Below are 24,823 nucleotides of genomic sequence, written 5' to 3'. Positions count from 1 at the left end.
AGAGACCCGCACCCCCTGTACTCCGTAAGTTTCAATACATTGAAGCCTTAGCACTTCCCTGTGGTGCCTCCGGTACCCAATTTTCGGGAGCGTCGGTACGATAAAGGCACAAGGAGCCCAGATAAAGGAGGGCCAGCCTTTCCCTGATCCTTATCCTTATCCTGATCCTCAATTATCCATTGCCTCAACCTTTTCCCCTGAACCTACCACTTCAAGTCATTCATTTCAGCACACGGCAATTCTACGACGACGGCTACCGATATCTGCGCCTCAACCACATATTTTGACCCTTTATTTCGACACAATGGCCGTTCTTGGATCGTTTCGCAAGTGGTTGAGCCTCAAGCAATACCAGCTGGAAGTCACTTTCAGTGTGTACATGTTCACGCCCTGGGAGAAGTTCTTTTTCAGTAAGTTATCCGCAATCCCATAAATTTTATGTTGTCGTCTTTAGAAGACTAATTCACCACCCTAGGCTCCATTGTTTTTCTGCTCTTCAGCTTGACCTTCATCGCTGCCTGTCTTTACCTCCCGCATCACATCTCTTTCCTCGTCGGTCGCGCCTGGTACTATATCAACGGAGACCACATTGACGTTGCCGAAGTGGTGCAGGAAGCTGTTAAAGAAATGTCTGCGAGCGCGCTATCCGGGACAACTGCAAGCGTCGTAGATGTTACCAAGGAGACTGTCGAGACGGTTGTGAGAGAACTATAAAATCCAGCACTGGATCGCTCATGCGAAAATTCTGGAAATGCGTACATGCTGGACATTGGCACAGAAATGGCCTCGTAACGAAGAGGCTCTGCATTAATGAGTCGTAAGAGCCGGCCTTCAAACAAAGGTCCGTGAGAGATGGCTCGAGTTTCATCTGGTATACGATATAATGGATATGGATTTACAAAACTTTGGCCAATAGATGGTTGTAATGATAATACACTCTTACTCAGGAATCCCTATCTTATGTTAATCCCACTGTTCAGTTTGTGCACAGATAAGCAAGCTGCTGGTCTCGAGGCGAAGGAAATTTCTGGTCACGTCGTGATCATAACTTTTGGCTCTATTGGTCTGGGGTCACCTGAAGATACGCCTGGCTGAAGGCATACACTCTAAGTGAACTATCCTCTCCTGCAACTGCCAACTCAAATGGCCTCTCGGCCCCCTCTCGTACGACAGGACGCCATGCAAGCTGGTGAACAGCCTTGGGTAAACAGTAACTAGATGCAACGTTAGCAGTTGGTTCTTTTGCATCGCTGATTTATGAGCACTTACTCCTCATATGCGGGCTTCTCAGTAACATCAGTACCATCCTCCTTGATCAAGCAAAGGCTGAGTCGGCCAAGTTCTGTGCCAACTGCCAAGACAAATCTACCATCAATAACCTGAGGGACAAAATCGACAGATGTTACAGGGGATGCAGTCGGGATGGAGGCTGTCTGAGAGAACTGAATCTTTCCATCTTCGTTAGGCTTGGCGGCCCAGATGCGAACTTGCTTGTCACGGCCAGCAGTTGCGAATACTGGCGCCGTAGACGACGCAGGCGCCCACGCTGCGTCAAGTACCATACGTGTGTGACCCTTGGGGTTGATCTGCTGGAGCTTGTACGCAGCCTCATCCTCAGGCGCGCGCTCAAAGACAGCCCATTGGCGATCGCGCCCTACACTCAGGAGGAACTGGTCGTCAGAAGAAAATCGAAGGCGGGTGGCTGTCAGAGAGTGTGCCGTCAGAGGCGGCCTAAGCTCCGTCCAATGGTTTGTTTCGAATAAACGAATTACGGCGTGGTTAGTCGAGCTGGCTTTGCATGCACTGGCGACGAGAGTGCCATCGTGGCTAGCTGCGAGACAAGAAATCTCGTAACCATGTCCATACAGCTTCTCGGTTTCCGGCCACAAGGTATGTCTTGAGAGTGTCTCCTCGAAAGGAGGGTGATCGATCTCCAAATGCGACTTTTTGACTATCGAGGCTGGATCCATGGCCTCACGATCCCGGTCATCAATGGGTTGAATTTCTTGGTCGTCTTCCACGGCATCAATTGCCTTGTTAGATAGTCCCAGGACGGGCATGTTGGCGGCATCGGGCATGTTCTGAACGTCCATTCCACCGCCGATGCCTGCAAGACGGTTGAGCATCGAGGCAACAGCTTTTGGTTCGCTAAAGACACGCATGAGCTTCTCATCGGCCCCCGAGACGAACTGAGAAGCTCCCACAGAGTCAATACAGTTGAGATCATAGCCGTGAATCTGAGGCCGGGACATTTCATGCCATGTCTCATTTCCTGGTCTGTCCCAGCGTGTATGCAGTCGTGTGGTTTGGTCAGAGCTTGTTGACAAGAGATACTCACCATTCTTGGCCCACGTTATACCTGTAACAGCTCTGGTATGCCCCGAGATAGCAACAAATGGCTTCCAAAAGTCTTCCTCAGGGACATATTCCCATCGTCTCCAGCTGCCAGTACGGCCGAGGCAGGCTACTGATTTACCATCAGGAGACCACAAGCCAGTCCAAAATCCGCCAGTGCTTCCAGTTGCTGTTGTTGCACCTTTCTCCCTGCTAATCTCACCAAGTCTCGCCATGCTGACCCAGATTCCAGAGCTAGAGTCAGCTTCCCAGATGGCGAGCGAGTTATCGGCTGATGTCGAGAGTAACTGTAGCTTGTCGTCGTCCTGTCGTTGCCAGCGTGCACTGTATATCCAGTCCTCGTGGCCCAAAAGAAGTGCTTCGAAAGTAACAGAGAAGTCCTTACCGGCGGACTTCAGACGATGTGCTTTGTTGGAGGGTGACTTTCCGGGAAGGTATGCGTCGCTGGAAGGGTCTGAACCACTGGCAGCAGCAGCGGGCAGCTCTCTCCCCTGATGGAATCTCCAGATACGGACGTATTTATCCTGGCTCGCTGAGGCGAGTAACAGATCACTGTCCGGGGCACATGTCTCTTTGGCGAAGCTCAAGCTCCGTATCCAACCCTCATGCCCTGTCAAAGTGGCTTGCACATTGAACTGAGCATTTTCTGACTTAGTCTCAGCTGTGAAAATCTGCACTATATCTCTTGTGCCAGCGGATGCTAGCACCAAAACATCGTCTTCATCTCCAGCGTAGCTGAGTGATAGGCACATGGGGAAGTATTTGGGTGTCGTCTTGACGCTTTGGAGTAGAGTCAGCTGATCATTCTCGAAGTTCCATATCTTTATGGAGGCGTCTGCGCTTCCGGTTGCGATAACCCATTTCTGTGCTCCCTTGATCCTCAAGGCAGCGATACAGTTGATAGCAGCAGTGTGCTCCGTTGAGGTGTGGATGGGCTTGAATTCATCACTGTTGCGAGGTGCCTTCCAGATGATCACGGTCTTGTCGTCTGAGCCAGAAACGAGAAATGAGTTTTCGTCCTGGTCTCCTTCGGGGAGAAACGTTAAGGCCTTGACAGTGCTCTTATGCCCATTGAGTAGCTTTGTGACTCCCTTGGGAGATTCCGACTTCACATATGTTAGTATCAAAACACCTGGATAATTCGACAGAAAGAAGCGCAAAGCAGGGTGTATTGACATTAAAGCAGTAAAGTGACTCAAATACTAACCAAAGGTCGCCATAACGCAATGTTAATATCGGCACCAAAAGCCAAAATCCCACATTGACTCCAGTCCGCAACAGCGGTCTGTCGGTTGGCCCCCGAGGAGAGGTATTCGATGGAGACGGGTCCTGAGCCCATTTTGTCCCTATCTTGCCTTTGTCCGTCTCTGTCGTGAAGTCGTTATTTTTAGCGGTTGTAAGGATGAGTCTGAAAAGTGTGTGCTTCTTGACTTCTGATTGGCTCTAGAGACGTCCTGCTGAGATTTTTTTGGATCGGCTTGCTTATGTCATCCGATTTACGCTTGCAAGTGGCTTCAAACACCAACACTACTAAGAAAAGCAATCAATGTCAGCTGCTTCTGCCAAAGGTCACGGGTTTCTTGTTACAGAGACACCAGTGAAAACATTCTCAGTCGCTATACAAACCTCTTTGTTTATTCACTCATTTTCCTCGCGCTGCCAAACAAAAAACCTGGCGTTTCCATGGTCAGAGGGTAATAATCAGCCTCTTACACCACATCTCTTTGATACCTTAGACATAGTTTCACTACTGCCAACCACTGCCTCGGGATCACCTTTTATCCACTACTCCAAAAGCAAAGCCACGATCAGTTGACGGCAGTAGCATCAGTACCACGCTCCCAGATCGTCACTTGACTTCAACTTGCACATCTCTGTCACAATGGCTGAATCGACATCGGCCCCCAAGCTCAACATCGACGTTGAGTTCTCGTAAGTCGCTTCTCTAAGATTCTTGCATCTATTATATGATCTATCAGCTCCCGCTTGCGCGGTTTGGACCTAGAATCAGACTCAGACTCGAGTCCACCCCCTTCTGCGCTATCAAATTTTCTCCTGGCGGGAGTGTTCACCTGAATGAACCACGCTTGTGCCTGGATCCTCGCTTCCAGCGAGTCTCTTCTCTGCACTCTCTTCGATCTCTTTGCTTTTTCTTGGTCATCCTGTTTACTGAGCTAACATTGTGGCACTGCAGTGGCGGCCTGGAGATGCTCTTCTCCAACAAGAGGCAGCATGCTCTGACCATTCCCGCGGCAGACCAGGACGGGAAACCTGTTGACATTGCGTATCTGATCGATCATCTATGTCAGAATGTCATGGATGATTCTCGCAAAGATCTTTTTGTTCTAGACAACCACCTGTAAGTATTGGCCACTGATTTCTCTCTACCTCCGGTTATGTCTTCGTATCGCTATACACACTCCCCTTGACCATGGCCACGGCCGTGTTGGCTTGAACAACAATCCAATTCATCTCCTACTTCATTTGCGTGTCCTTGTTGCTAATAGGGGTGGCAATCAGTCGACCGGGTATCCTGGTTCTGATCAATGATGCAGACTGGGAGCTCGAAGGTGAGGAGGCCTATGAGATACAGAGCGGCGACAACATCTTATTTGTCTCAACGCTGCATGGAGGTTAGATTGATGCACTCTTCGTCCGCTTCAGGCCTCAAAAACATCACCGCAAGTCGGTCAGTGGAGTACCAGTACGGCTTTTATTGAAGAATTTCTACATGCATGCACATATACATACAAATCTCCGCATTCCCACGTATGCGTACAGAAAACACAACTACCTTGCATATCGAATTTGTTGAGAAATAGTCAAGGACATGGACATGGTATGCATCGAGTGCATGCACAGCCATGTCCACAACAGGCCAGTCTCGGGCTGACTTCAGGTTTCGACACAGCGGGACTGATACGCGAATGTTAGTTACTTGCTCCTTTGGGTCTCACTGTCTTGCTTTTGTTGCCTCCCGCCTCGTCTTGCCTTTGTATCTTGCCGCTCCGATGAAACAACCGTCTTATGTGGACAATGAATGGATCATACTCGTCGCTTGCGCGTGTATCTGCGCCTGCACTCCCCGTCTCAGCCAGCCAGCCCTGCAACGGCCTTCAGAACCAACGTCTCCAGTCTCTGGTCTAGGCGCATCGATCTTAGTCCCAGCAGAAACTCATCTTGCATCTAAAAGCACATACACACTACAAGGAACGTGCATTGTGTGCACAAGCAGCATCAACGGCTTTGTGGAGGCGAAAAAGGAAAACCCACTTTGAGTTGCATGCCTTGCATCTACAGCCCTCGAGATCAGGAAAGCCTCATTTCTTCGAAACTTGGATGGAAAATGGAATGGCGGACAATGACACGACGGGGCGTGCCATTGCGACGTTATCTACGGCGGTGAAGAGGAGATCCCACCCAAAGTGCTCCGCCACATGGTTGATGCAGAGGTACGAAATGAGGCTTTATGTGCGTATGCGCGAGAGTAGATCCATTTCCAGGTGCGTTTGCTGGGCTCTTCGGAAGAGGCTGCCCATCCAGGGGAAAGTGAGAGAAGAGAGTAGGGGCGGGGCGGTGAATCTTAGGAGGGGGGCTTGTCGATCAAAGCCAGAAAGAGAGGTATGCAGCCTTAATCTACATCAGTCTGCATTTTGTACGCTTTACTATGCAGAGCGAGCGTTACTGTAAGTGTGAGCTGTGGATGAGCCAGCTATCGCTCTTTGCGATATTCGAAGTCCTTTGGATTTTGGCAGTCGGTCTGAAGAAACCGAGAAATTTCAGGTTATGACTTGTAACTGGTTTGAATAGCAAGCGGCATATACATCACCATCACATGAAATCACATGGCATCTTCACCTTTCATGTCAACCCCTACAATATCGCTTACATGCTTTCAATATGCATAGTCATTCGTTGCCTCACTTAGGTATGTATGTATGTCCTGTTCCTGATGGACGTTTCCCCCCACCATGAGCAGTACCTCTATTCATATGGACAACCGTCAACTGTAAGCGAGACAACATTAGCCAGACCATACCTGGACTCTCATCACTCATCTCCAGCTGAGCCACTGACAACTCGATCTCGGCACCAGGATCATCATCCTCCATCGAGGCCTTACAGCTCGGCTCATCTTTGTCAATTTTTCTCGGTGACTTGGGCAGCATTACGGATACAACCCCCAAGGTTCCTGGCTTGGGGCATCCGTGTCTTGGTTTTACTTGAGATCCCCCCGCCCTCTGTATCAGCATTCAGTGACTTAGACTAAAGGGTCCTTTTGAAGCATTCTGCTATCATGTGCCCCTACAATGCTTGGGTGACAGATTTCCAAAGCAATCGTCTTTGCCATGTACTCCTTTCCTTACTCCTTCGTGGCTGGTATGTGGGTGGTTATGGACAGAACAGTTCAGATCTGTTATTCTGTTCCGAGCTAGAAAGGTCCAGAAAGACGTCGTCATCATTTGAGCCTACGATGCTAGATACCAGCAGACCTCCCCATCTCGGCGGTATTGTCTCGCACTGGTTTGTTTGTTGGTTTTTCCTGTCAGTCGATATGTCTTTGATCACAGTGAAAGGTTGTCGAAAGTTCTTCTAAGGATATGTTTGTTCAATTCAAATTATCTACTATCTTAACGCCAATGTCTCGATTTCGCCCCCCTGTGGCTACTTTCGACCTTTTTTTGCTCCCCTTTCACTATTTCAGATGCTGCCATCTAATTGTGAGTATAATAACTCGAAAACCAGTATACCAACCCTCGTAAAATGGTCTAATAACCCAGGGTATATCCATTCATACAACTCCAGAAAGCGATTGAAGCCAGTGCGTACACTCGCGTATCAAAAACCACAAAGCAAAAACGAAGAACTGGTGAGGCGAAACAAACAAGAAAAAGACAAGACCTCTCTGGCAGGTGAAACCGCCTTTTCCTAGACCGCCGTAAATCGTTACAAAGACCGCCAATTAACAAAATGAAAAGCCAAGCTGTCCTTGAATGAAGGAAACCGGAGAGGCTTCTGCAGGGCTTGATGCAATGGTATCAAAATAGCAAAAAGAGAAAAGGGCGAATCCCCTGCAACATTGTGTTCAGACAACCACCCAAAGAAAATCAACCGCTTCGTTATGGCCTCTAGAAGAGTCCGATTTTTCAACTCCTTTTAAAACACCCGCTTCTGCAGGTTCTGCTTTTTTTCTTCTCGAAAATCAAAACCGCTGTTATGCCTCCCGTATGGTAGTACTGTTGTAAATTTTGTGATATATGAGATGCGTGACGCTGCCAAGTCAAATCCAAGTTGTGCGGGCATGATGCAAACGAGGACTTCTCAGTACATGCGCCCATGGTAGCCCATCTCGCGCGTGCTACCGGTCTCATATAGCATGCCGTTGTTGTTCGGTGGCTGAACGTGGTGATGACCGTGCATGTCATAAACCTCATAGCCACCATTGTGAGTCTGGCGAGACATGTGGTTGATAGGAGCAGGCTGACCTCGAGTCACACTGTAGGAAGCGAGGCTGCCCGATACAGGGAGTCCGTGAGGAGTCACTGGTGTTGAGGCAATTTGAGGAAGAGGATATTGGGGCACAGCTGTCATAGTGTTGGCAGGAGACTGGGATGCCTTGGTCTTGCGTTCAGCAACCGTGCGCGCTTTTCCTCTTCCCTTGATGCCCTTATTGCTGTTCTTGTAGTGCGTGGCGAAGTATTCAAAAAGCTCGCGATCGGCCTCGGTGACTTCCTCACCCGAGGCAATGATTTTGGCGAACTTCATTGTAAGCTTCTTGAGTGTCTTCTTGTGGAAGTTGTTTTGGTGTGTCTAATAACTAGTTAGAACATCGTGTGTTTCATCAGGGATCATCAACACATACCTTCATGTTTCCAAGTTGTGAGAATGTCTTGTTACAATCGTCGAGAATGCAAACAAATGGCTTGAGGCCTTGATGAGTCTGTAGGTGGGCACGAAGGTTGCCGCGTTGAGCAAAGTGGCGATCACACTTGTCGCAAGCAAAGGGGCGTTCGCCAGTGTGACGACGTCTGTGAGTCTTGAGGTTGCCAAGTTGAGAGAAGGTCAGGTCGCAGCCAGGAAAGTCACAGTTCTAAAGGTGTTAGTTAAAAATCATGGACCATGGAAGTTCTCACTCACATATGGCTTGATGCCAGTGTGTGTCCTGCGATGAATGTCGAGATGGGTCTTTTGGGTGAAACTCTTCTGGCAGTTGGGGCCATCACAGCGATATCTCTTTCGAGCTGTCTTGTTGTCCATAGGACCTGGTGTTCCTTGACTTTCAAAGCTTGCTTCGGAGACAGGAGACATTCCAGGAGTGAGTGGCTGCTGCACTGTATCGACTTGCAGGTCTGCCTTGCGTTGGATGGCTTTCATCAGCTCATCAACTTCTGTTTCGAAGTTGATCTGGTCACCAGGGTTGAGAGTTTCGTTGGAGGTGATGGTCTTTGAGCACATAGACGGGTTGGTGCCCGAGGATCTGACAGTCGAGGCCTGCGAATCGCTCCGTGCCGGGGAAGGTGCTTGTTCGGCATATGTGCACTTCATCTCCCGTGAATAAGAGGGAACTCGGCCGTGGTCGTTATCATGTCCCATAGGTCGGCGATCATTGTATTCTATTTTGAAAGGCGTTGAGTGGTGGGGAGGCGTAGGCGGGCCTTGATATCCTCCAAATTGGTAAGGATTGGGAACCTGGTAGTGAGGTGCCGTGAGACTGTTCACTGGACCTGAACTGTACGGTGGCTGAACAATATACGGTGCCATGACAGGTCGTTGGAGAGGACCAGTAGTGGTGGCTCGAGAGTCAAAGGGGATCATGTGTGGAGATTCCATCATGGTGTAGTCACCAGGAAGTTGTTGCGACCAGCGCCCCCAGTTGGGAGCGTCTGAAGATTGAGCTGCAAGGGCCATTTGCCAGTTCAGATCAGTCCTGCTCTCGAAGCAAGACTGATAGTTTATGTTGTTTGGACTGATTCAAACGGAGCAAGTCAAGAAAGACTTGGTGTTGGTTGAGATGATCAAGAAGGGCCGGAGCAGAGCGTATGAAGACGACAAGAGGGACCGGAAGGATGATAGAAGGATAGATATGTTGTAGAAAGAAGCGATTGTATAAAATTTTCAGGTCCTGGGTATAGTTCTTTGTGAGACAGACTTGACGAGATGGCAGAGAAATTCAGTGGAAAAGACCCAAGTATATATCCTCTGGCTTCAGAAGATAAGTTGATGTGCGACAAGGGTCAAAATATGTTGGAGCCAATAGAACGGTAAAGGTCGGAGATCCTCTTCAAGGCGCGTCTACCAGTCTAGCACTCTAAGTGACCAGGCCCTGGGATTGTAACAGAAGGTAGCCCGGGTCTCGTCATAAGCTGGCCTGCGTCGTAGAGCGAGAACTTCAAACCCCTCCCCACGCGCGGATGCCAGGCATGGGCATGGGCATGGGCTGGGGGTGGGTGGTCGATCTAGTCAGGGCGCCGCAAAGCCTGAGTGAGGATGGGGTTTCTGGGTCGAAAAGATGATCAAACGGAGGGGTGAGGAACAAGAGCTTGCTTTTGGGAGATGGATAAAACTAATCCATGTCTAGCCCCTCTATCTAGACTGGACCCCAAGCAGTTGTCTCTATCATTTTGATATCTGAACCAGCCAGGTTCAAAGCCACATTTGAGACATTAGTAGTGAGCAACAGCAAGGGGAAACAGACCCCCGGGAATTTCCATGGGAGAGAGCTGAGTTGATCTCTCTCTTTTCTCGATGCTAAATCGATCTCACTTGGCTCCATCGATTCGGGCGGCCGCCAGGTCGATGAAAGTAGAATAGGGATTGATCCTGAGCGTTTGATGTTCTCCCTTTAGAGTCTTTACTTGAGGATGAGCTCAAGTTGTCCTCCAAGCCTGAAGCCACGATTGATGTTCAACTCAGCCAACTCGAAGCCTGTATAATACAGTCGTCTTCTTCATCTTGAAGACTTGATGTCAAGTTTAAAGACGTGGGTGTGGCATTGGGATGCGGGATCTTGACAAGGGTCTTTTTGCGCTAAAAAGGACGCCCTCGGTGGAGGGGTGTTCTTGGGCGTGTGTTGAGGAACAGCCATGACTGAATTACTTCAAGGGATATCCCTGAACCCCGGGACATAATCTCGAATTTTTTTCATCCTCTCCATCAAGGCCTCGCCCAGCCGGACGCCGCCGGTGTAGTGTTTGAGCTTCAGCGCGATAACCGGCTGCTGGAGCCGGTTGCTAGCATCGGCAGACGTCAGTTACTGTTGCTGATGGATTCTAGGATCTGTTTAGAGCTGTGACTGAGCTTGTGAGATTCTTCAGTCTAACATTTCTGGCGATGTTGACTCTGACGTTCAGCAGCTGCAATGATTCGCTCCCGAGTTGAGCTATGATGCAGTCAAATCTGGTCAACCTCTCGAATACAACGTTCAGGAAACTGCTAAGAGTCTCGAGTTACATCCACTCCAAGTTCATATTACAGGATCCGCAAGGCGGCTCCGTGTCTTCGAGCTGTGTTCTTCTTTCAGCAGCACAATGTGACGGCGGCTTCCGCTGCCAACAGGGCCTGCTGACTTGAATTGGCAGTGCGGGCCCATTAATCCTGTTGCCCATCGTGAAGCGGTAAATTGAGGTTTTACTCGGGACCGTTTTGTAATCTCTGGGCGTTGAGCTCTGCCCTACATCCCAGAGACTCCAGTCAGGTGAGGTGTGTAATTTTGTGCTATGCGGAGTTGTTCCGGGCGTGGAAAGAGACATCATGGAACGAGTGCTGCTGCAGCTGTTTATGGTAAGGCTGGCCAACATCGAGTCCCTTGCGTATATCAGACATGCCTACGTCGCACAACCACCTGTCGATGATGATGACGATGATGATGGATTGCCATTCGGTCGATTCCATCATCGTCATGAAGCGTCGTCTCCTCTACTCTTTAGAGAGTATCAAGGCGGGACGACATGTGAAGCGCCTCTTCTGAGCACGTACAGTAGTGGCGCTGGATCAGTTGGCATAGATGGTTCCTGGAGACAAATGCGAACACAACGGTCAAACGTTCGTAGCAGCTTTGGCTCCGCCAGACTAACGTTAGCACTTCAGAGGCGTGATGCTAGGGTAGCCGTTGTAAGACAATTGGGTCGAAACAGGACACGGTTGTTAACTGTTGAGATGAGCTTGAGTTGTGGGACCTGGATACTTACAACTACCTAGGTAGTTCATTATCGAAGAAAATGTTCTCTCTGATAGGTTGTACAGTGACGCTTCGGTTCATTACTGCTCTTATGGTGAAGGCTACGTGGTTGCCGCTTCTCCCAGGGCATTGCACTACCCTAGGTACATTTTGCTATGAATATGAGGAGATGAAAGAAAGTTGTTAACGACCAAGGGTAGAGGAAGTTGTCGTTTGTTGTCACTAACGTCTGTTCTCATCACTCGTTCTCTAACCTACCTAATAAGCCAGGTCAGGCGCCGACAATCAAACAGAGGCCCCAAATCCCGGGACAGCCGCCGTTAATCCCTTCATGGGGCTGATGATCCAGTTCAGCATCATAAATATATGCAAACAAAAGGCCGATGCCTATGTTGCAATGCGGAATACATTGTTTTCGCCAATCCTTCACTCCAGGGTTATTGGGCCTGTCTTCAGTGCTGCGTACTCTGCCAACCCACAATACGAGGTATGCTTTATTTGAAGAGCCCTTCAAGCCAGGAGCTGCATGCACGGCAGTTATTCTCCTATTTCATGTCCGGGCAATACCCGGCAGCGATGCACCCTTTTCCATAAAATACAGGGAACAGCACAGGCCAACTGAAATCTGGATGATTATGTGGCCGTACCTTTCTTTGTATGTATCTTGTTATTCAACGTCTAGCCACGAAATACAAGCGGCATTCAGCACAGGAGATTCCTCACTCAAGGAACAGACAAATTGTGTGAATGCTTCTCTCATGTTTACCAGGGTGCAGAATGCTCGCTTGATTCCTGTGATTTCAGGACCAGTAGCGAATCTAGAGCTGAAAGGCCGTGCGTCCAGGGTTGTTGTGTTGCGTTTGCATACATTCATTGCGTACAAGCCGGGATGATGCTTCTTTCTTTTGTTCAATCACAACTCTGGAAGGTCGTTTCTCACTCACCATGATGCGAGCCAATCGAAAGAGCAACTCGAAACATGCAACATGTTGCCCACCAGTTCACTTGTTAATGTGCTACGTAATGCCTCAGTCGCGGGGGTTTCTCATTATCAATGAGCACGTGCAGACGGAAAGATTGTACAGTACCATTTCGCATTGACCTTCACCCTAGACAGTTTTGAAATGCCATCGCGTAGCCCAAACTTGGGTTGGCACCGGCCCGTTGTCCATCTCATCTTGTTGGTAAGAAAGCACGGTATCACCAACAATCACAGGCTTAGGACAGACCAAGGACCACACATGTTGTGCTACGGAGTACAGTTCCACATGATCACGATAATCTGAGTTTCACAGCAGCGATCGTGTAGGTACTCCAACCTTAATTCTCTCCCTCCTGGCCTTGGGTACTGTGAAGCCCAAAGAGAGTCTCAGAGTCACGAAACAGCATCTAACACTAAACTCCGACATGCTGGTAATGCCTGGTCAAAGCGTCTCAGCCTTTCAGCATTATCGGAATCACGAGACAAAATCATGACAGTTATGAATGGTCATCCATATTAGCTCATAACGATGTCCCTTAACGGAACGGTGTTGTTTTCTCGGCCGATGAGAAAACAGGGACATCAAGTCTAAGCGGACACCCATGTCCTTCTCGCAAGGCCATTGGAGGGGGGTGTATGACCCGAATCTATTTCCAGATAAAGCCACCCTCTGAGGGCACGGAATAGAATATGACATATCATTTCACCACGACTCCTGAATGGACCATTGATGGACTTGGATCTCGCTGTATCAAAATCTCGATTTTCCGGCCTTGGACTCTGCGAAGGGCTGAAGAATCTCGCAAAGCAACAGTAGAAGGGGGAAAAGTAGCGCAGAACTGAGCCATCGGGTTATCATGGTCTCCCCAATATGAACACTAGAATCCTAGTGAACTGCGCTTGAGTGAGGCACGGCACCTCAGGTCAATCGTGGGGGTTGTTACATTCACCTTGGCTAGCGATCGTTGCTTTCACAACAAGACAAAAGTTGGTAGCTCCAACATCGTGACCCATTTCGTTTGCCATGACGGCAGGGCAGCACAACAGGTCATGTGCAGTCGCTATCTCGTCGAGTTGGTAGCCTTGCTGTAGGCCAATCCGATCTGGTTTGTGGTTTTTGAAAGACAATTGGTAGTGAGCTGTAGTAGGCACAACTCACACACTCGATTCCTCTGTACTTAACGCCTGGATACACTAACGTAGACCTTAGCTATTTGGCTGTCGGATTTGTCTTGTTTGATACCTGCCATAAGGGAGTAGAGTGGTGATGATACCCAGTGAGTTACCATTGCCATATCTGGGGAAGCTTGAGAGGAAGAGCCTGTGAAAGTTGAAACCAACAACCAGGGTCCAAGCAAGGATGTTGCACGGGGGGATGGTCAGGAGTCAGGAACAGTTACAACACAGCAGGGGCAATAACACTGCGCTACGCAGGCGCCGTCCATCTCTGACTACCGCGAGCCCTTCAACAAGTTCCTAATAGTTAGTCGATTGACACATCACATCGGTACTGTCAATATTGCCTCAGATGCGCTAACTAGACTTATTGCTGCCCAGGCATAAGTTGCAACGCAATTCGAGACCAATGTTCGCTGGCAACTCCCGGCACCCGGTCCTTGCACTACCTGTAAATTTTTACCTTCTTATCCTGGCCCTTGAGGTTCTAACATTAGATGTTTGCTCAAAACAAGAGCGCGGCTGTGCGGCGACAAAGCCGCACCGTTCTGGTTCATGCTTATTGAGGCTTGCCATTGGGCGCATCATGATCCTAGCCAATGGCTTTGGGGAGCTCCCAGCGCTCTGGGAACATCAGAGATCCTTTCGCTGATTGGCTGTTTCATGTGGACTGAATACGGCAGATCGTCTTAGATCAACGTCTGGCGATGATGGTTCTCTCAACTTTCACGATCAAGACTGAGCCGGACCAGAAAGAGAAAGTGCGGTTTTCGAGATTTTCCCTTCTCGCTAAAGACTGTTCAAGTGCGGAACTGCATTTGAAAGCCCATAAGGCAGACAGCAAGAGGAAGAATGAGGACACGCTGGGTGCCAGACAGGGGTCATCATTGCCAGGGGTCTCCATGGACTCTAGCTAAGGGCAGTTCTGGGGATATGGGGCCGGCAATACACGGCGGGGGCCGTCCTCCGCACTAGAGACCGGCCGGCGAATCCACCCCGAACTGACTTTTCTCACTTTCTTACTCTGCAGACGCCGTGTTATCCCCGTTATCGTTACAGTGGATATCAAAGTCTACAAATCATTCGATCTACAAGTTCTAAACGAGTCATCGGGTTCTCTTAATGGTATACTCTTGTTGGCTTCATGGAGTAAATCCTTGTCAAGAAAGGCATGAATTTGACGATATTTGGCGAAGCCACCATGGTTTGTTTTTAGAACTGTAGCCATATTATAAACAACGGATGAACTTTTGCTTCATAATTCTCATATTGCCATGCTTCTTGTTTTTTTTGGAGAAGCATGAGGGCTGTCATCCACTTAATTAATCATGATGGAAATGACCAGTCATGGAGCATGTGAGCATGAAGGAGGGATAAGGAGAAGACCGAAAATACTTCAGCCCTGACAAGCCAGGACTGACGAAGCAGGACCATGAATTTCATCTCAGGTGACAAGACAGGGCAGCACAGTCCAGAATGCGGGTATCCATCTTGCTCAAGGACAGGCAGCTCAGCGAGCAGATTGACGAAGTCCTACTTCATCCACGATACGTTTCCATCGTTTGCGAAATCATCATCGAAGCCGCCTTGGACTGGGAAGAGGACGGCCTGGCCAATAGAAGCCCTTCGCCCGCAACTCAACGTTTCCTTGCGGGATTACGCCCCATGAAAAGACCCTTGCTGCCAAGATCTAGGGACACCCACACCCGCCATCTTTGCATGAAACTCAATAGCATGCAATAAATACACCTGCAGCTGACTGCGAGAAACAGGTAATGCCCGCATGTAATTCTTGCAGCGTTGGACCCTTGCTCTTTCCAACAACCGAGCCTCACGCAGCTCTTCAAGTACATATGCGCATTTGGGATGTGCATAATGAACAGGATTGTGCCGTCGAGCTTCATCAGTTATCAGGTTCCAGCTTTTCGAAAACGCTCATCTCAGCCCAGTTTAGAATCTTCTATCCCCTTTCTTTCTCTTACAACCCCAAGCCCTGTTTTCTCTTCAAGTCATGGTGCGTCTATGCATGCAGGAGTGATGCTAATTCGATACCTTCGAAGCCCCGGCCCTGCGGTCCTCGAGATCTGGCACTAATGTTCAGCCATCTGCTCGAATGCAGGAACGTAACACATACAGATTATGAATAGATACTACTGCAGAAACTTTACCTAGTAGCAAGCTGCTCATGTCAAAGTGTTCTGCTCAAGGCTCTAAGTCTTTCCACAGGCTGTTGGATACTTTGAATCGGGTAATGGTATTATCAGGCTTGCCAAGTGGAATCGTACGTAGGCAGTGACGAGAAAACTGACATGTCAAAGATCGAGAACAGCCTCAGAAGCAACCAGGCTGAAATGCTGATGCTTACGATTCGACGACTTGCGCTGGTCATGGTGTGGAAAGTAAACCAAAGTCTTGACAAGGGACCGACCCACCACATCGGAACGTTTGAGGGTGCAGTCGCAGTCAAACCCATAACTCGTGTGTGACTTGAACAGTAAGTGTCAGGCCAGAAACACGGCGAAGGTCACCAAGGATGACTCCAGTAACTTTTGCGAGCTAACAAAGATAGGAGTGGGTTAATTGGGGATTACATTGTACCATAATCCTTGTTCACTGTTTCTGTTTCGTTCTCCCTCTTCTTCCATCTTCTCTTTTGGCGTACAGCTCTTCTAGCTCTGTGTCAGCTAAGGTTAGTGTGGATGGTTCAAAAAATGATAGCGCGAAAACTTCTGTAGCTGACTTTCATTTCCGCAATCAAACCAGTTAACAGATCAGGGCAATGCTCTTCAACGCAGACTTCAAACAGCGCCCAAGATGTTTGCATGAGCAAGCACAAACGTCGAAGAACCAGCCCGCAGATGCTCCGTGCTTTATTCCCTGACCTTGATGTTTATTTCTCGGTAAGCAGAATACTACATTACGACAAACCCTGCGTGCGCATTCAAAAATAAGAAATGAACAACTGATAGCAGAAGCTTGGCCTGAAGTACATGGGAAGCGTGAGTCCGGGAAGTTTTCGGTTTCAGTTGGTACCGGGAGACCGGAGGATCGGAGCACAGGCGGAAGCTTGATACGGCAGATCGGGAGATATTCGAGGCTCACAATTGGTGCATCACCGCTTGCGGTTGCTCCCGGAACAGAGGGAGCCGTAGTTACCAAGTTAATTCCTCACAGGGCTTTATGCGCTTGGTGCGCAGTGCGCTACGATTGTGTTGCTGTTTTGGTCGCTACAAGACTGTTGTGGTGGTCCCCTCTGTGTACGAGCAGGGTGCGTTGTTTGCCCACAGCGTTGTTCTTAGCTCTCTTTGCTCGCAAGCCTTGACAGCGGGACGGCGGCTCGGCCTTTAGCTGCTACCAGCTGTCGGGGACTGCCGCTGGCTGGCCAGTTGTCTCCACGATAGGGGTATATTTAGTAGGATCTCTCAATGAGAGACCAGAGGAGGTCATTGCGCAACACATCCCACCGTGGTGTCGGGTCCCGCTAACAGGGGTCCCTGGCTAAGCGGCGTCCAGCCATGGCGATCTTCAACATGGCTCTGAGCAACGCAACTTCAGACTCAAACCAATGCTATTAAGTGCGTCACCGGGATCACCAGCCAAAGTCAGTCAGGTACTGGAATTCGTCACTGACAGGTTCATTGAGATGCAGTGAAGATTAAAGGCGCTTCCAGCTGAGATAGTGAATCTGAAGGTCCGAATCTGGCACCGGCGAGTAATAGTTGCTGCCCAGTTCCTGTTACGTTGCTGTTTCCCAAACTAACAAAAATTCGGGTTTTAGTATAATTGATAGACTAAAGCTACGGATTACCGAGAAGGGCAAAACTGGGAAACGGCGTGCCAAAGAAGCGCGGGGGAAACGGGAGAGTCACACGGACTCAGCCTAAGGGGAGCTCAATTAATTAGGACACCTGCTAAGGCTGCAGAGGCTGTCCAACATCCTGGGCGTTGCAGCTGTTGGTTTGGCACACCAACGTCAGTGCGCATTGTCAGTTGAGAAACCACAGCAATAAGGCGTATCGGCTACACTAGATGCCGGGTATTATCAAGACAGCAGGCAAATCCCCAGCAACGATCCTGAACCACGCAATTCCCCTCACTTTCGTCATTGTCCAGCTAACAAATACCTTACGCAAATTGCCTTACTCTTTCGCCCTGCTGTAACCTTATAACAAGAGTTACGCAATGATCCTGCATCAGCCCCTGCTTGGTTCAGTCCAAGCAGCTGGATTCTTGCGACCTGTCACTTCAGGCGAATCTCAGATCCTCGGTCAGCAGTTCCAGGATAGGCACCGCGCCAATGTAACTCCGCGGCAATTGGCCAAGTTGGCGATGGAGCGGGCTCCCAGGTGATCGATTTGAGCTTGGGCTGGGATGACAATCGGGTCGCTCACCCAGCTTCTCAAGGGCCAAGGTCGCAGCGGTACCTTGCAGGACGTAACAGAAATGCTGGGCATCCCCACCATGACGCTGACCATGAAAACCTGTTGTAGGGTATGAATACCACAGTCGGTATTATCACAATCAGGTAAGGGAGGTGGTTACTCCGTACTGAGGGTTGCGATCTTTGTGACGGCGCAGGATCTGGTTTCGAGAGACTCTGCAAGGGAGATTGACGTGGGAGTTTCAGACCAAGGGAACCGGCTTCATTACCGCTTGGTCCGTACTCAGTAGTGCATACTACGCGAGAGTGTGTTTGATAGTCATAATGAAAGCTCTATAGTCCGCCATGAACCTTATTTGCGACAGGGCAAAGGCGTGTTGATTGTTGCCCCCTGCTGGCCCATCATATACGCCATAGGAATTGCATTGTGATCTCCATGAACCCCTATCATCGCCTTACGGCAGAGCATACTCTGACTCCTTATTCCTAGTCTTAAGTCAGGGTTTGTACCCAAATTGTTACCGCAATCCATGCTGTGGCTGGTATTAGCCCTAGTTGATCTATCACTTGTTATCCACAGATGATTTAGACCGACTACCCGCCTCATTTACCAACAATCCCTTACAGCCCTCGAAATGGCTTTAGTCCTTTCAAGACACCTAGACACCGCCTGCTCCTGATACGAGCTGTCCTCACCGTAAAGAGACTCTGGGTAGCGACCCACAGGACTGGGTCCAGAGATTAGCCCTGATGAGATCCTTGGGCGAAGTAAATCAATACCACGTCGTATCTGCCCAAAGAGAGCGTTGTAACGCTGGTTCCTCGAAGAGTATCAGCTTGCGAGCTGGGCACCCGCGCGTTGTAACAGTAGCAGCGATATCCTCAGGGCCCTGCATTATCTGATCCTGCCTTCACATCTGGCAGATCTTTGTTTCCTTCCCCCGCCCTGGAGCCTGGAGTTTAGGTTGTCACGTTTGATCGCCAAAATTCGCAAGCATCACCCCTAATTAGCATGACGCCGTCGGTGAGGCCGGCTCGATCTGGCACTTAAACCTTTTCTTTTGTAAAAGATGAAGCTCGAAATCGACCCTTTTTTTTGGCGCTCGCGGGAAGAGCCTTGATTAGGGAAACGGGCGGCTAAAGCTGGGGCCGTTCCCGCGCGTGCTTTTGCTTTTTATTGGGCATGAATCAGAAATGGCCAAAGTAGCGAGAGCAACTGACTACGAACGTACCGTTGAATGATGGATATGATGCATGAAATAGTTGCTCGCCTACACGGTGACTAGATAGGACGAGCTGAAATTTGTCGGTCAACGTTTTTAGCACGAATGGGTGGATTACTGCCAACTATGCTTGTCACAGAATCTGTATTGAAACGGCACAGCGTGGGATGAATTCAATTGGGCTGTGGCGGGCGCGCACGGTTTTGCGCCTCGTTCATACACATGGCCAACAAGTTGCCTGTGCAGTAGAAACAAAGACAAGGGCAAGGCCTGCTGCAATAGAATGGCTGAAGTGTCGTCTGCAGTTGACAATGACATCCCAGGGCGCCTTTATAGATTGGATAAGCTGCCTCTTGGTGTCGCGCACCTGTCTCAAGTCCTTGGCAGAAGGAAAATCCCCAAAACACCAACATCATTTGTGAGTCGGTATTCCGACAGGATAATTTTCAATGGACCATCACTTGAATAGGTTGAACTCTATCCTGCGGCACAGTAAAAGTGTAAGCTATCGATTGGATCATAGGGACAGATGATTCGCATCTATTACTCGGATCGTGATCCGCGGCCGTGGTTCTTGCAATGGGCCTCTTGTCTCAGGAGAGACTCATTCCTAGTGATTAGCTCCTCAGGATAGGGTTCTTCATCATTCGCGGAATAAGATCCCTCATGTATTACTTGCATGAACCTTGAGGGCTAGACACTGTCATTCTGGTTCGAATCGCATGATCAAATTGTGTTGCAGATTTAAGACACAGAACTATCGAAGATATGGAATGTATTGGGAGAAAAAAGCAAGCAAGATCATGATCGTTCGGCAGATGTCTTTCCAGCCAGACGGATTCTCTGAGTCTGAGCGCGCAACAACTCAAGTCAAAACCCGCGCCTTCCGGGCCGGGACGGGATTCACGTTTTTTGTACTCTCTTTTGGGCGATATTTTGACACACAGACATTGATTGACAACAGGGCATGCATGGGTCTTATACGAATTCATGGGAGGGCCTATGGGATATCTTCCCCTGTATCCGTAAAGGGGGCCCATTAAGAGGAGTCTGAAAGCGTCTCAGTAATGAGCACTGAGCCATGAGCTACGGACAACGGTTCGTCTTCGCCCCTTCCGGAGTGTGCACGGCGCACATTGAGAAAGAGACTCAGTGATCCCCGCCTGCTGTTTTGTCTCTGCTCTAACATGATCTGAGGTGAGGACGAAAAAACAGGTCGGTGCTTTGCTGTAAGGCAGTTGCCACAAACCAGACTGTCGGGAGAAGAAGCAAGATCGATCGCATCAGAAGCTCAGACTGCCAAGCTACCTTACCTAAGTAAGGTAAGGTAAGGCAAGGTAAGACTGCAACAACCAACAGCAGGCACATCGCGGCCCGTGGATTTGGTTGTCACGCACCACAAAGATTAAATTGCGCGAGACATGATGAATTACATCTGCCGGACCTCACATTTCCCTTAATGCGCAAAGGATTACGTCTGCATTATCTCTTCATCTTATCAACTGGCCATCGAGCCCCCCCTTTGAGCGGAGAATCCGAGTCAGCCGCAGCGCAACAGAGAGGGCGCCACAGGCCACCTACTGTAGGTGAGAGGTGATATATCTGATTTTGTTAAGGGCACAGTTGCAGATGACGACTCCATCTGGTACCTTGCTAAGCCATCTAGGGTATTCCTTGACGAGCTGAGAGGAGTCGGATTCTTGAATGATCCTGGTCATCTCATGCTCTCGTCGTGCCGCAGCCTCAGTTTGAACTGAACGCGACTGAATTCAATAGACATTCTTGGAAGCTAGGGTAACCACCCAAGGATCGATGCCATGGATCTCTCCAGCCCCCCGTCACTTTTGCTGCAAGATCTCATCTCTTCCCCTGTTGCAAACAATCAGCGCAACTCAAAGTGCCCCGCAGAGGATCAGTCGACGATCATAGGCCACTGCCCACCACAAAATCGCAAGCAATGCCACAAACAATCAGGACGAGATGACGAGTCGACATTTCAATTTACAGCCACTGTAACTAAATCGCCAAAAGAAACCCCTAGCCAAACGCTTGTGATGGGGGTGAGGTGTAGCCACTACACGTGCTTATCACGCAAGCAATCAATCTATCGATCAATCAATCGATCAATTCAACGGCAGTCAACGCCAGACATGTCTTTCGATTGACGCATAGCATCCCGTCAAACGGAAGAAGCCCTAACCTTGCGTTTTTTACCAACCTACACCACCATACATACATACAAATGCAAGCGTCTGAGTCGAATCGCGGTGCAGCGAACTCATACCCCTAGTGCTGGTTAAAGTGCCCCTAAGGATTTCCAGAGACCAATGGCATCTTGCATTCTCTTCTCGTCTCTTTTCTCTTCAGCTCTCCAATCCTGTTAGAGGAAGCCCAACTCCAACTAGGGTAGGGGACCCGGTTAGTCAACCCAGTCCTCGCGACTAAAGCCGCTGATAGATTACTAAACACTACCTGCTTCGACCTGCTGAGGTCGATCAGTTATCACATTTCGGCGATGCATTCTTTTGGGTTCTTGGGAGGGTGTGTCAATGCCCGATCAAGATCAACCAGGTCAGGGACTTCTACTGACGCCACAGGTGAGTGGAAAAAAGCATCTGGGTTCTAACATACTGAGATCGTGGCTTAATGCGCCTCTTTGCCCTTTCCCGATCCCGACGGTTTCCCCAGCGCCTCGGTATCGATAACACCAGGGCCAATTGTTCAAGACAACACCGTAAAGTAGTCTCAAGCCTTACTTCGCCATTGTAAACTTCATGATGTTCAGCAGGGCGAATGCTAAAAGCAGGGCGACGAGGCGAAAGTTTAGCCTCACATACAGTGGCGATATTCTTACATGACCCAGTGGTCTGGGGTACTGCCAGGAGAAAGATGTCTGAACACAACATCGAGCATGTACGACAGCGACGTGCAGTATGTCTTGCCCTCTGATGAGTACTCATTTTCCACTTCCACGGATCATGTGCTATCCGGGCGAACCAGAACACAAGGCCGCCGTTTGCCAGAGCCCTAGATCCCCCCAAGATCCATCCAGAGCGGGTGTCGCTATGATTTGTGATATACGACGAGAAAAGTCCAGGCCTGTCAGGCGAAGGCACCTCGAGTCGTTATTCGCGTATGAATCTCCGAAGGGAGTGCCCGAAATCTATCGGTGCCCTCTTGTTTGAGTCCGATGTTCTCCTCCTGTTCCGGGGTTCAACTTAATCTGCATCGAAATGATGCAAGATAGGAGGTTCCAATATTCATTTGTTGTGGCTAGAACTCCCCGACGCAAGGGACAGAACGCCATTGGGTCCAAAAATGGCTTTGTGCAGGTTGTATAACTTGCTTTCAGAGACAAAAAATGTCGTACAGGAAACGTCGTTGTTTCCCCCTTCTCGAGGTGATCACGCATGTACGATCTTTCCTCGTGGTCATCGTTTTGTGCCAAGGTTATTGCAAACTCGCCTATGATTACTTTTTTCTTCGGTCCCGAGGGTGCGTGGTCGACATTCGTAGCCAAACGCCAAAAGGATAGGGATGTCATGACTCCTATCGTGACGTTTCATGAGTAAACATTTTCAGCTGGCTGTAATTAACCTGCATGCAAGATTCGATCTTGGAGGCTCTGGTTGGAGCTTGTGGGAGACGTCGTGCGGAGCCAACCAGGGTCTGAACAGGTGTCGAGGTGACATCGCGTTTACCAAGAAGAGGGTCCTCCCCACGAAACTTGAGTTCCAGCCTTCGCCTCTACAACACTTTTGCAGCTGGACAAGCCTTCGCAAAGCTCACGACTCGATATGCCTGTGTCATTATTCACATGGTCCCTGGGCCCGATCTCCAAGCGCCTTGGTCGCGATCCCCATCTTGTTGAATCAGAGATCCTAGTCTTGGCACGATGCCTTCAACCAACAAGCTGTTCTATGTACTACCTCGGGGGACTGATGGCCGCCAGGTGATGATATTTTGGATCACTTCAAAACACATAAGCAAATAAGGCCGCGTCAGATCTCGGACAGACCGGGAAATAACAGGGGACGAGAGCAAGCGTTCTGCCAACCCAAGCATTCGGGATCGGGGGGTCAAGCGATCAACCGAGGAGGGCCTGTCGACGAGCACTTCGGCTCGTCCCGTACTGAATTCGCAAGCTCTGCCGTTTATGGAACGGTATCACTTCCTGTTCTAGTCCCAGACTCCGATGACAGTTGTGTTATGGGATTTGACAGTTATTCTCGGACATGGAGAATTCTCGAGATGCAACTTCACCCTCCTCTTCTAATAAACGAGGACACGATACGACGCAATCCTGAAAATCTTACTATATGGAGTGTCTCGATGATGGAGGGCCCCTTGATTCATTACCTGTCACAATCGGCTATGGCATCACGCGGCCAGTATATGTCTGCTTTTATGCCTCTTGAGGTAAGAGCTGCGAAACTACCATGCGATCAGAGGCATTTCTTGACCGTTTCAGCGCCTATCGTCGCATTTGCCGCGGGTTGTTCGTGACAGAAAACTGACAGAGTCAAGATAAATCGGCAGTGAACTACATGGTTGTTCGTTTACCTTGAACGGCGCAGTGAACTCCGATTTGCGCGTTTTTTACGCACACCGTATTGTCATATTTTGAACAAAGATACCGTCATGATATGGGGCCGCATCAGATCCTGAGACTCATGTACTTACTGTCCGCATGGGAGATCGCAAGAAAGTTCTTGTCATGTGAATTCGACTGCCGCCCGATCACCCACTTGTCATATCAGAGCTACGCCTGTTCAAACGCAGGCGTCTCACGCCCACAAGAGTCACCCCGGCTGCAGCACATGATAATCACGCTTCTGTGCTTCACCAAAATAATATTCAATGGGCTACTGGAGCGGGCACGGCTTATGAGGATGGCCAGGCATCGAAGAAACGAGTTGGATAATCTCCCATACCACTTTGTCATGTCTGCATCTTTATTTGCGACTGATGACTCGTGGTGGTTGTCAGATATCAAGTTCGACGTTGTACTCTCACTTGTGGCCATGTATTCTCAGCAGTGAATGGAAGGGCGATGTATCCATCTCATCTGTGCCCTTGTACGAATCGACTGATTTTGCGGCCTCAGGGGCCAGGTTTGAAAGGATGCGCTTCCCCGTGCGAAAGTTTTTCAACAAACCATGGAGAGGGGTTTCGAAATGGAAATTTGTCTTATTTCTTTGGCCCAAAAACTTTTCGTTTCCAAGGTTGGCGTGATGTGATGTCTTTGCAGCCGATGGCGGCTGCGGAGAAGCTCGGGAAGGCTCAGGCAATCTGTGGTGTGACTGTGACTGGATGTCGGGATTTCGAGGGTTCGATTGACTTTCGGCGAGATATTGACACTGAATCCATATACGCAAGTTTCAGGGACCGGAACAGAGTTTGTTTGATTGGATGTGATATCCGGGGTATCTGGAATGAGCTTCAGTGGAGGTGGATGTATCAGTCCGTGGGCTGATGGTCAGGACATGACATAGGTAGCTGAACAGGATGGCAGACAAGATTACTTG

The 24,823-nt window shown here is 49.4% G+C and overlaps 9 protein-coding genes across 9 annotated transcripts; 6 read left to right on the top strand and 3 right to left on the bottom strand.

The window, feature by feature from the left end:
- Positions 1-171: 171 nt before the first annotated feature.
- FVEG_07929 (hypothetical protein) lies at positions 172-714 on the top strand (the record flags this gene model as incomplete). The annotated part of the gene is made up of 2 exons (XM_018896647.1): positions 172-410; positions 476-714. Exons 1-2 carry the CDS (start codon positions 305-307, stop codon positions 712-714), a joined length of 345 nt encoding a protein of 114 aa, XP_018754152.1. The 5' UTR covers positions 172-304.
- Positions 715-818: 104 nt separating this feature from the next.
- FVEG_07928 (elongator complex protein 2) lies at positions 819-3,777 on the bottom strand. The gene is made up of 3 exons (XM_018896646.1): positions 3,563-3,777; positions 1,270-3,461; positions 819-1,214 (listed from the first exon to the last, which is right to left on the bottom strand). Exons 1-3 carry the CDS (start codon positions 3,692-3,694, stop codon positions 1,058-1,060), a joined length of 2,481 nt encoding a protein of 826 aa, XP_018754151.1. The 5' UTR covers positions 3,695-3,777; the 3' UTR covers positions 819-1,057.
- A 460-nt stretch (positions 3,778-4,237) lies between these two features.
- On the top strand, positions 4,238-4,993 carry FVEG_07927 (ubiquitin-like modifier 1; the record flags this gene model as incomplete). Its single annotated transcript, XM_018896645.1, has 3 exons — positions 4,238-4,287; positions 4,550-4,714; positions 4,876-4,993. 3 exons carry the CDS (start codon positions 4,238-4,240, stop codon positions 4,991-4,993), a joined length of 333 nt encoding a protein of 110 aa, XP_018754150.1.
- Positions 4,994-5,219: 226 nt separating this feature from the next.
- Positions 5,220-5,633, top strand: FVEG_16221 (hypothetical protein; the record flags this gene model as incomplete). The annotated part of the gene is made up of 1 exon (XM_018905453.1): positions 5,220-5,633. One exon carries the CDS (start codon positions 5,220-5,222, stop codon positions 5,631-5,633), a length of 414 nt encoding a protein of 137 aa, XP_018754149.1.
- A 1,310-nt stretch (positions 5,634-6,943) lies between these two features.
- FVEG_07926 (hypothetical protein) lies at positions 6,944-10,190 on the bottom strand. Its single transcript, XM_018896644.1, has 3 exons — positions 8,494-10,190; positions 8,219-8,446; positions 6,944-8,166 (listed from the first exon to the last, which is right to left on the bottom strand). Exons 1-3 carry the CDS (start codon positions 9,262-9,264, stop codon positions 7,678-7,680), a joined length of 1,488 nt encoding a protein of 495 aa, XP_018754148.1. The 5' UTR covers positions 9,265-10,190; the 3' UTR covers positions 6,944-7,677.
- A 245-nt stretch (positions 10,191-10,435) lies between these two features.
- Positions 10,436-11,586, top strand: FVEG_16220 (hypothetical protein). The gene is made up of 2 exons (XM_018905452.1): positions 10,436-10,656; positions 10,710-11,586. The coding sequence occupies exon 2, from the start codon at positions 11,107-11,109 to the stop codon at positions 11,551-11,553; it is 447 nt and encodes a 148-aa protein (XP_018754147.1). The 5' UTR covers positions 10,436-10,656; positions 10,710-11,106; the 3' UTR covers positions 11,554-11,586.
- Positions 11,587-18,062: 6,476 nt separating this feature from the next.
- On the top strand, positions 18,063-18,220 carry FVEG_16219 (hypothetical protein; the record flags this gene model as incomplete). The annotated part of the gene is made up of 2 exons (XM_018905451.1): positions 18,063-18,125; positions 18,182-18,220. The coding sequence occupies 2 exons, from the start codon at positions 18,063-18,065 to the stop codon at positions 18,218-18,220; spliced, it is 102 nt and encodes a 33-aa protein (XP_018754146.1).
- Positions 18,221-21,206: 2,986 nt separating this feature from the next.
- FVEG_16218 (hypothetical protein) lies at positions 21,207-24,485 on the bottom strand. Its single transcript, XM_018905450.1, has one exon. It carries the CDS (start codon positions 22,837-22,839, stop codon positions 22,459-22,461), a length of 381 nt encoding a protein of 126 aa, XP_018754145.1. The 5' UTR covers positions 22,840-24,485; the 3' UTR covers positions 21,207-22,458.
- Positions 24,349-24,771, top strand: FVEG_16217 (hypothetical protein; the record flags this gene model as incomplete). Its single annotated transcript, XM_018905449.1, has 1 exon — positions 24,349-24,771. The coding sequence occupies one exon, from the start codon at positions 24,349-24,351 to the stop codon at positions 24,769-24,771; it is 423 nt and encodes a 140-aa protein (XP_018754144.1).
- Between the last annotated feature and the right edge of the window lie 52 nt (positions 24,772-24,823).

Source organism: Fusarium verticillioides, chromosome 3 (assembly GCF_000149555.1).
Source record: "Fusarium verticillioides 7600 chromosome 3, whole genome shotgun sequence".
NCBI classification, from domain to species: domain Eukaryota; kingdom Fungi; phylum Ascomycota; class Sordariomycetes; order Hypocreales; family Nectriaceae; genus Fusarium; species Fusarium verticillioides.
Note: the sequence above shows the minus strand (reverse complement) of the source record. Positions and strands in the feature narration are given on the sequence as shown.

What these genes read in the sequence shown, in the direction of transcription:
- FVEG_07928 (XM_018896646.1), bottom strand. Translation starts at nt 3,694, where the DNA reads ATGGGCTCAGGACCCGTCTCCATCGAATACCTCTCCTCGGGGGCCAAC. An exon ending in TTGCGTTATGGCGACCTTTG is followed by an intron (nt 3,462 to 3,562) that starts GTTAGTATTTGA and finishes ACATATGTGAAG; the next exon opens with TCGGAATCTCCCAAGGGAGT. An exon ending in GAGAAGCCCGCATATGAGGA is followed by an intron (nt 1,215 to 1,269) that starts GTAAGTGCTCAT and finishes CGTTGCATCTAG; the next exon opens with TTACTGTTTACCCAAGGCTG.
- FVEG_07926 (XM_018896644.1), bottom strand. Translation starts at nt 9,264, where the DNA reads ATGGCCCTTGCAGCTCAATCTTCAGACGCTCCCAACTGGGGGCGCTGG. An exon ending in ACACTGGCATCAAGCCATAT is followed by an intron (nt 8,447 to 8,493) that starts GTGAGTGAGAAC and finishes TAACACCTTTAG; the next exon opens with AACTGTGACTTTCCTGGCTG. An exon ending in CACAACTTGGAAACATGAAG is followed by an intron (nt 8,167 to 8,218) that starts GTATGTGTTGAT and finishes ACTAGTTATTAG; the next exon opens with ACACACCAAAACAACTTCCA.
- FVEG_16220 (XM_018905452.1), top strand. Translation starts at nt 11,107, where the DNA reads ATGGAACGAGTGCTGCTGCAGCTGTTTATGGTAAGGCTGGCCAACATC.
- FVEG_16218 (XM_018905450.1), bottom strand. Translation starts at nt 22,839, where the DNA reads ATGACATCCCTATCCTTTTGGCGTTTGGCTACGAATGTCGACCACGCA.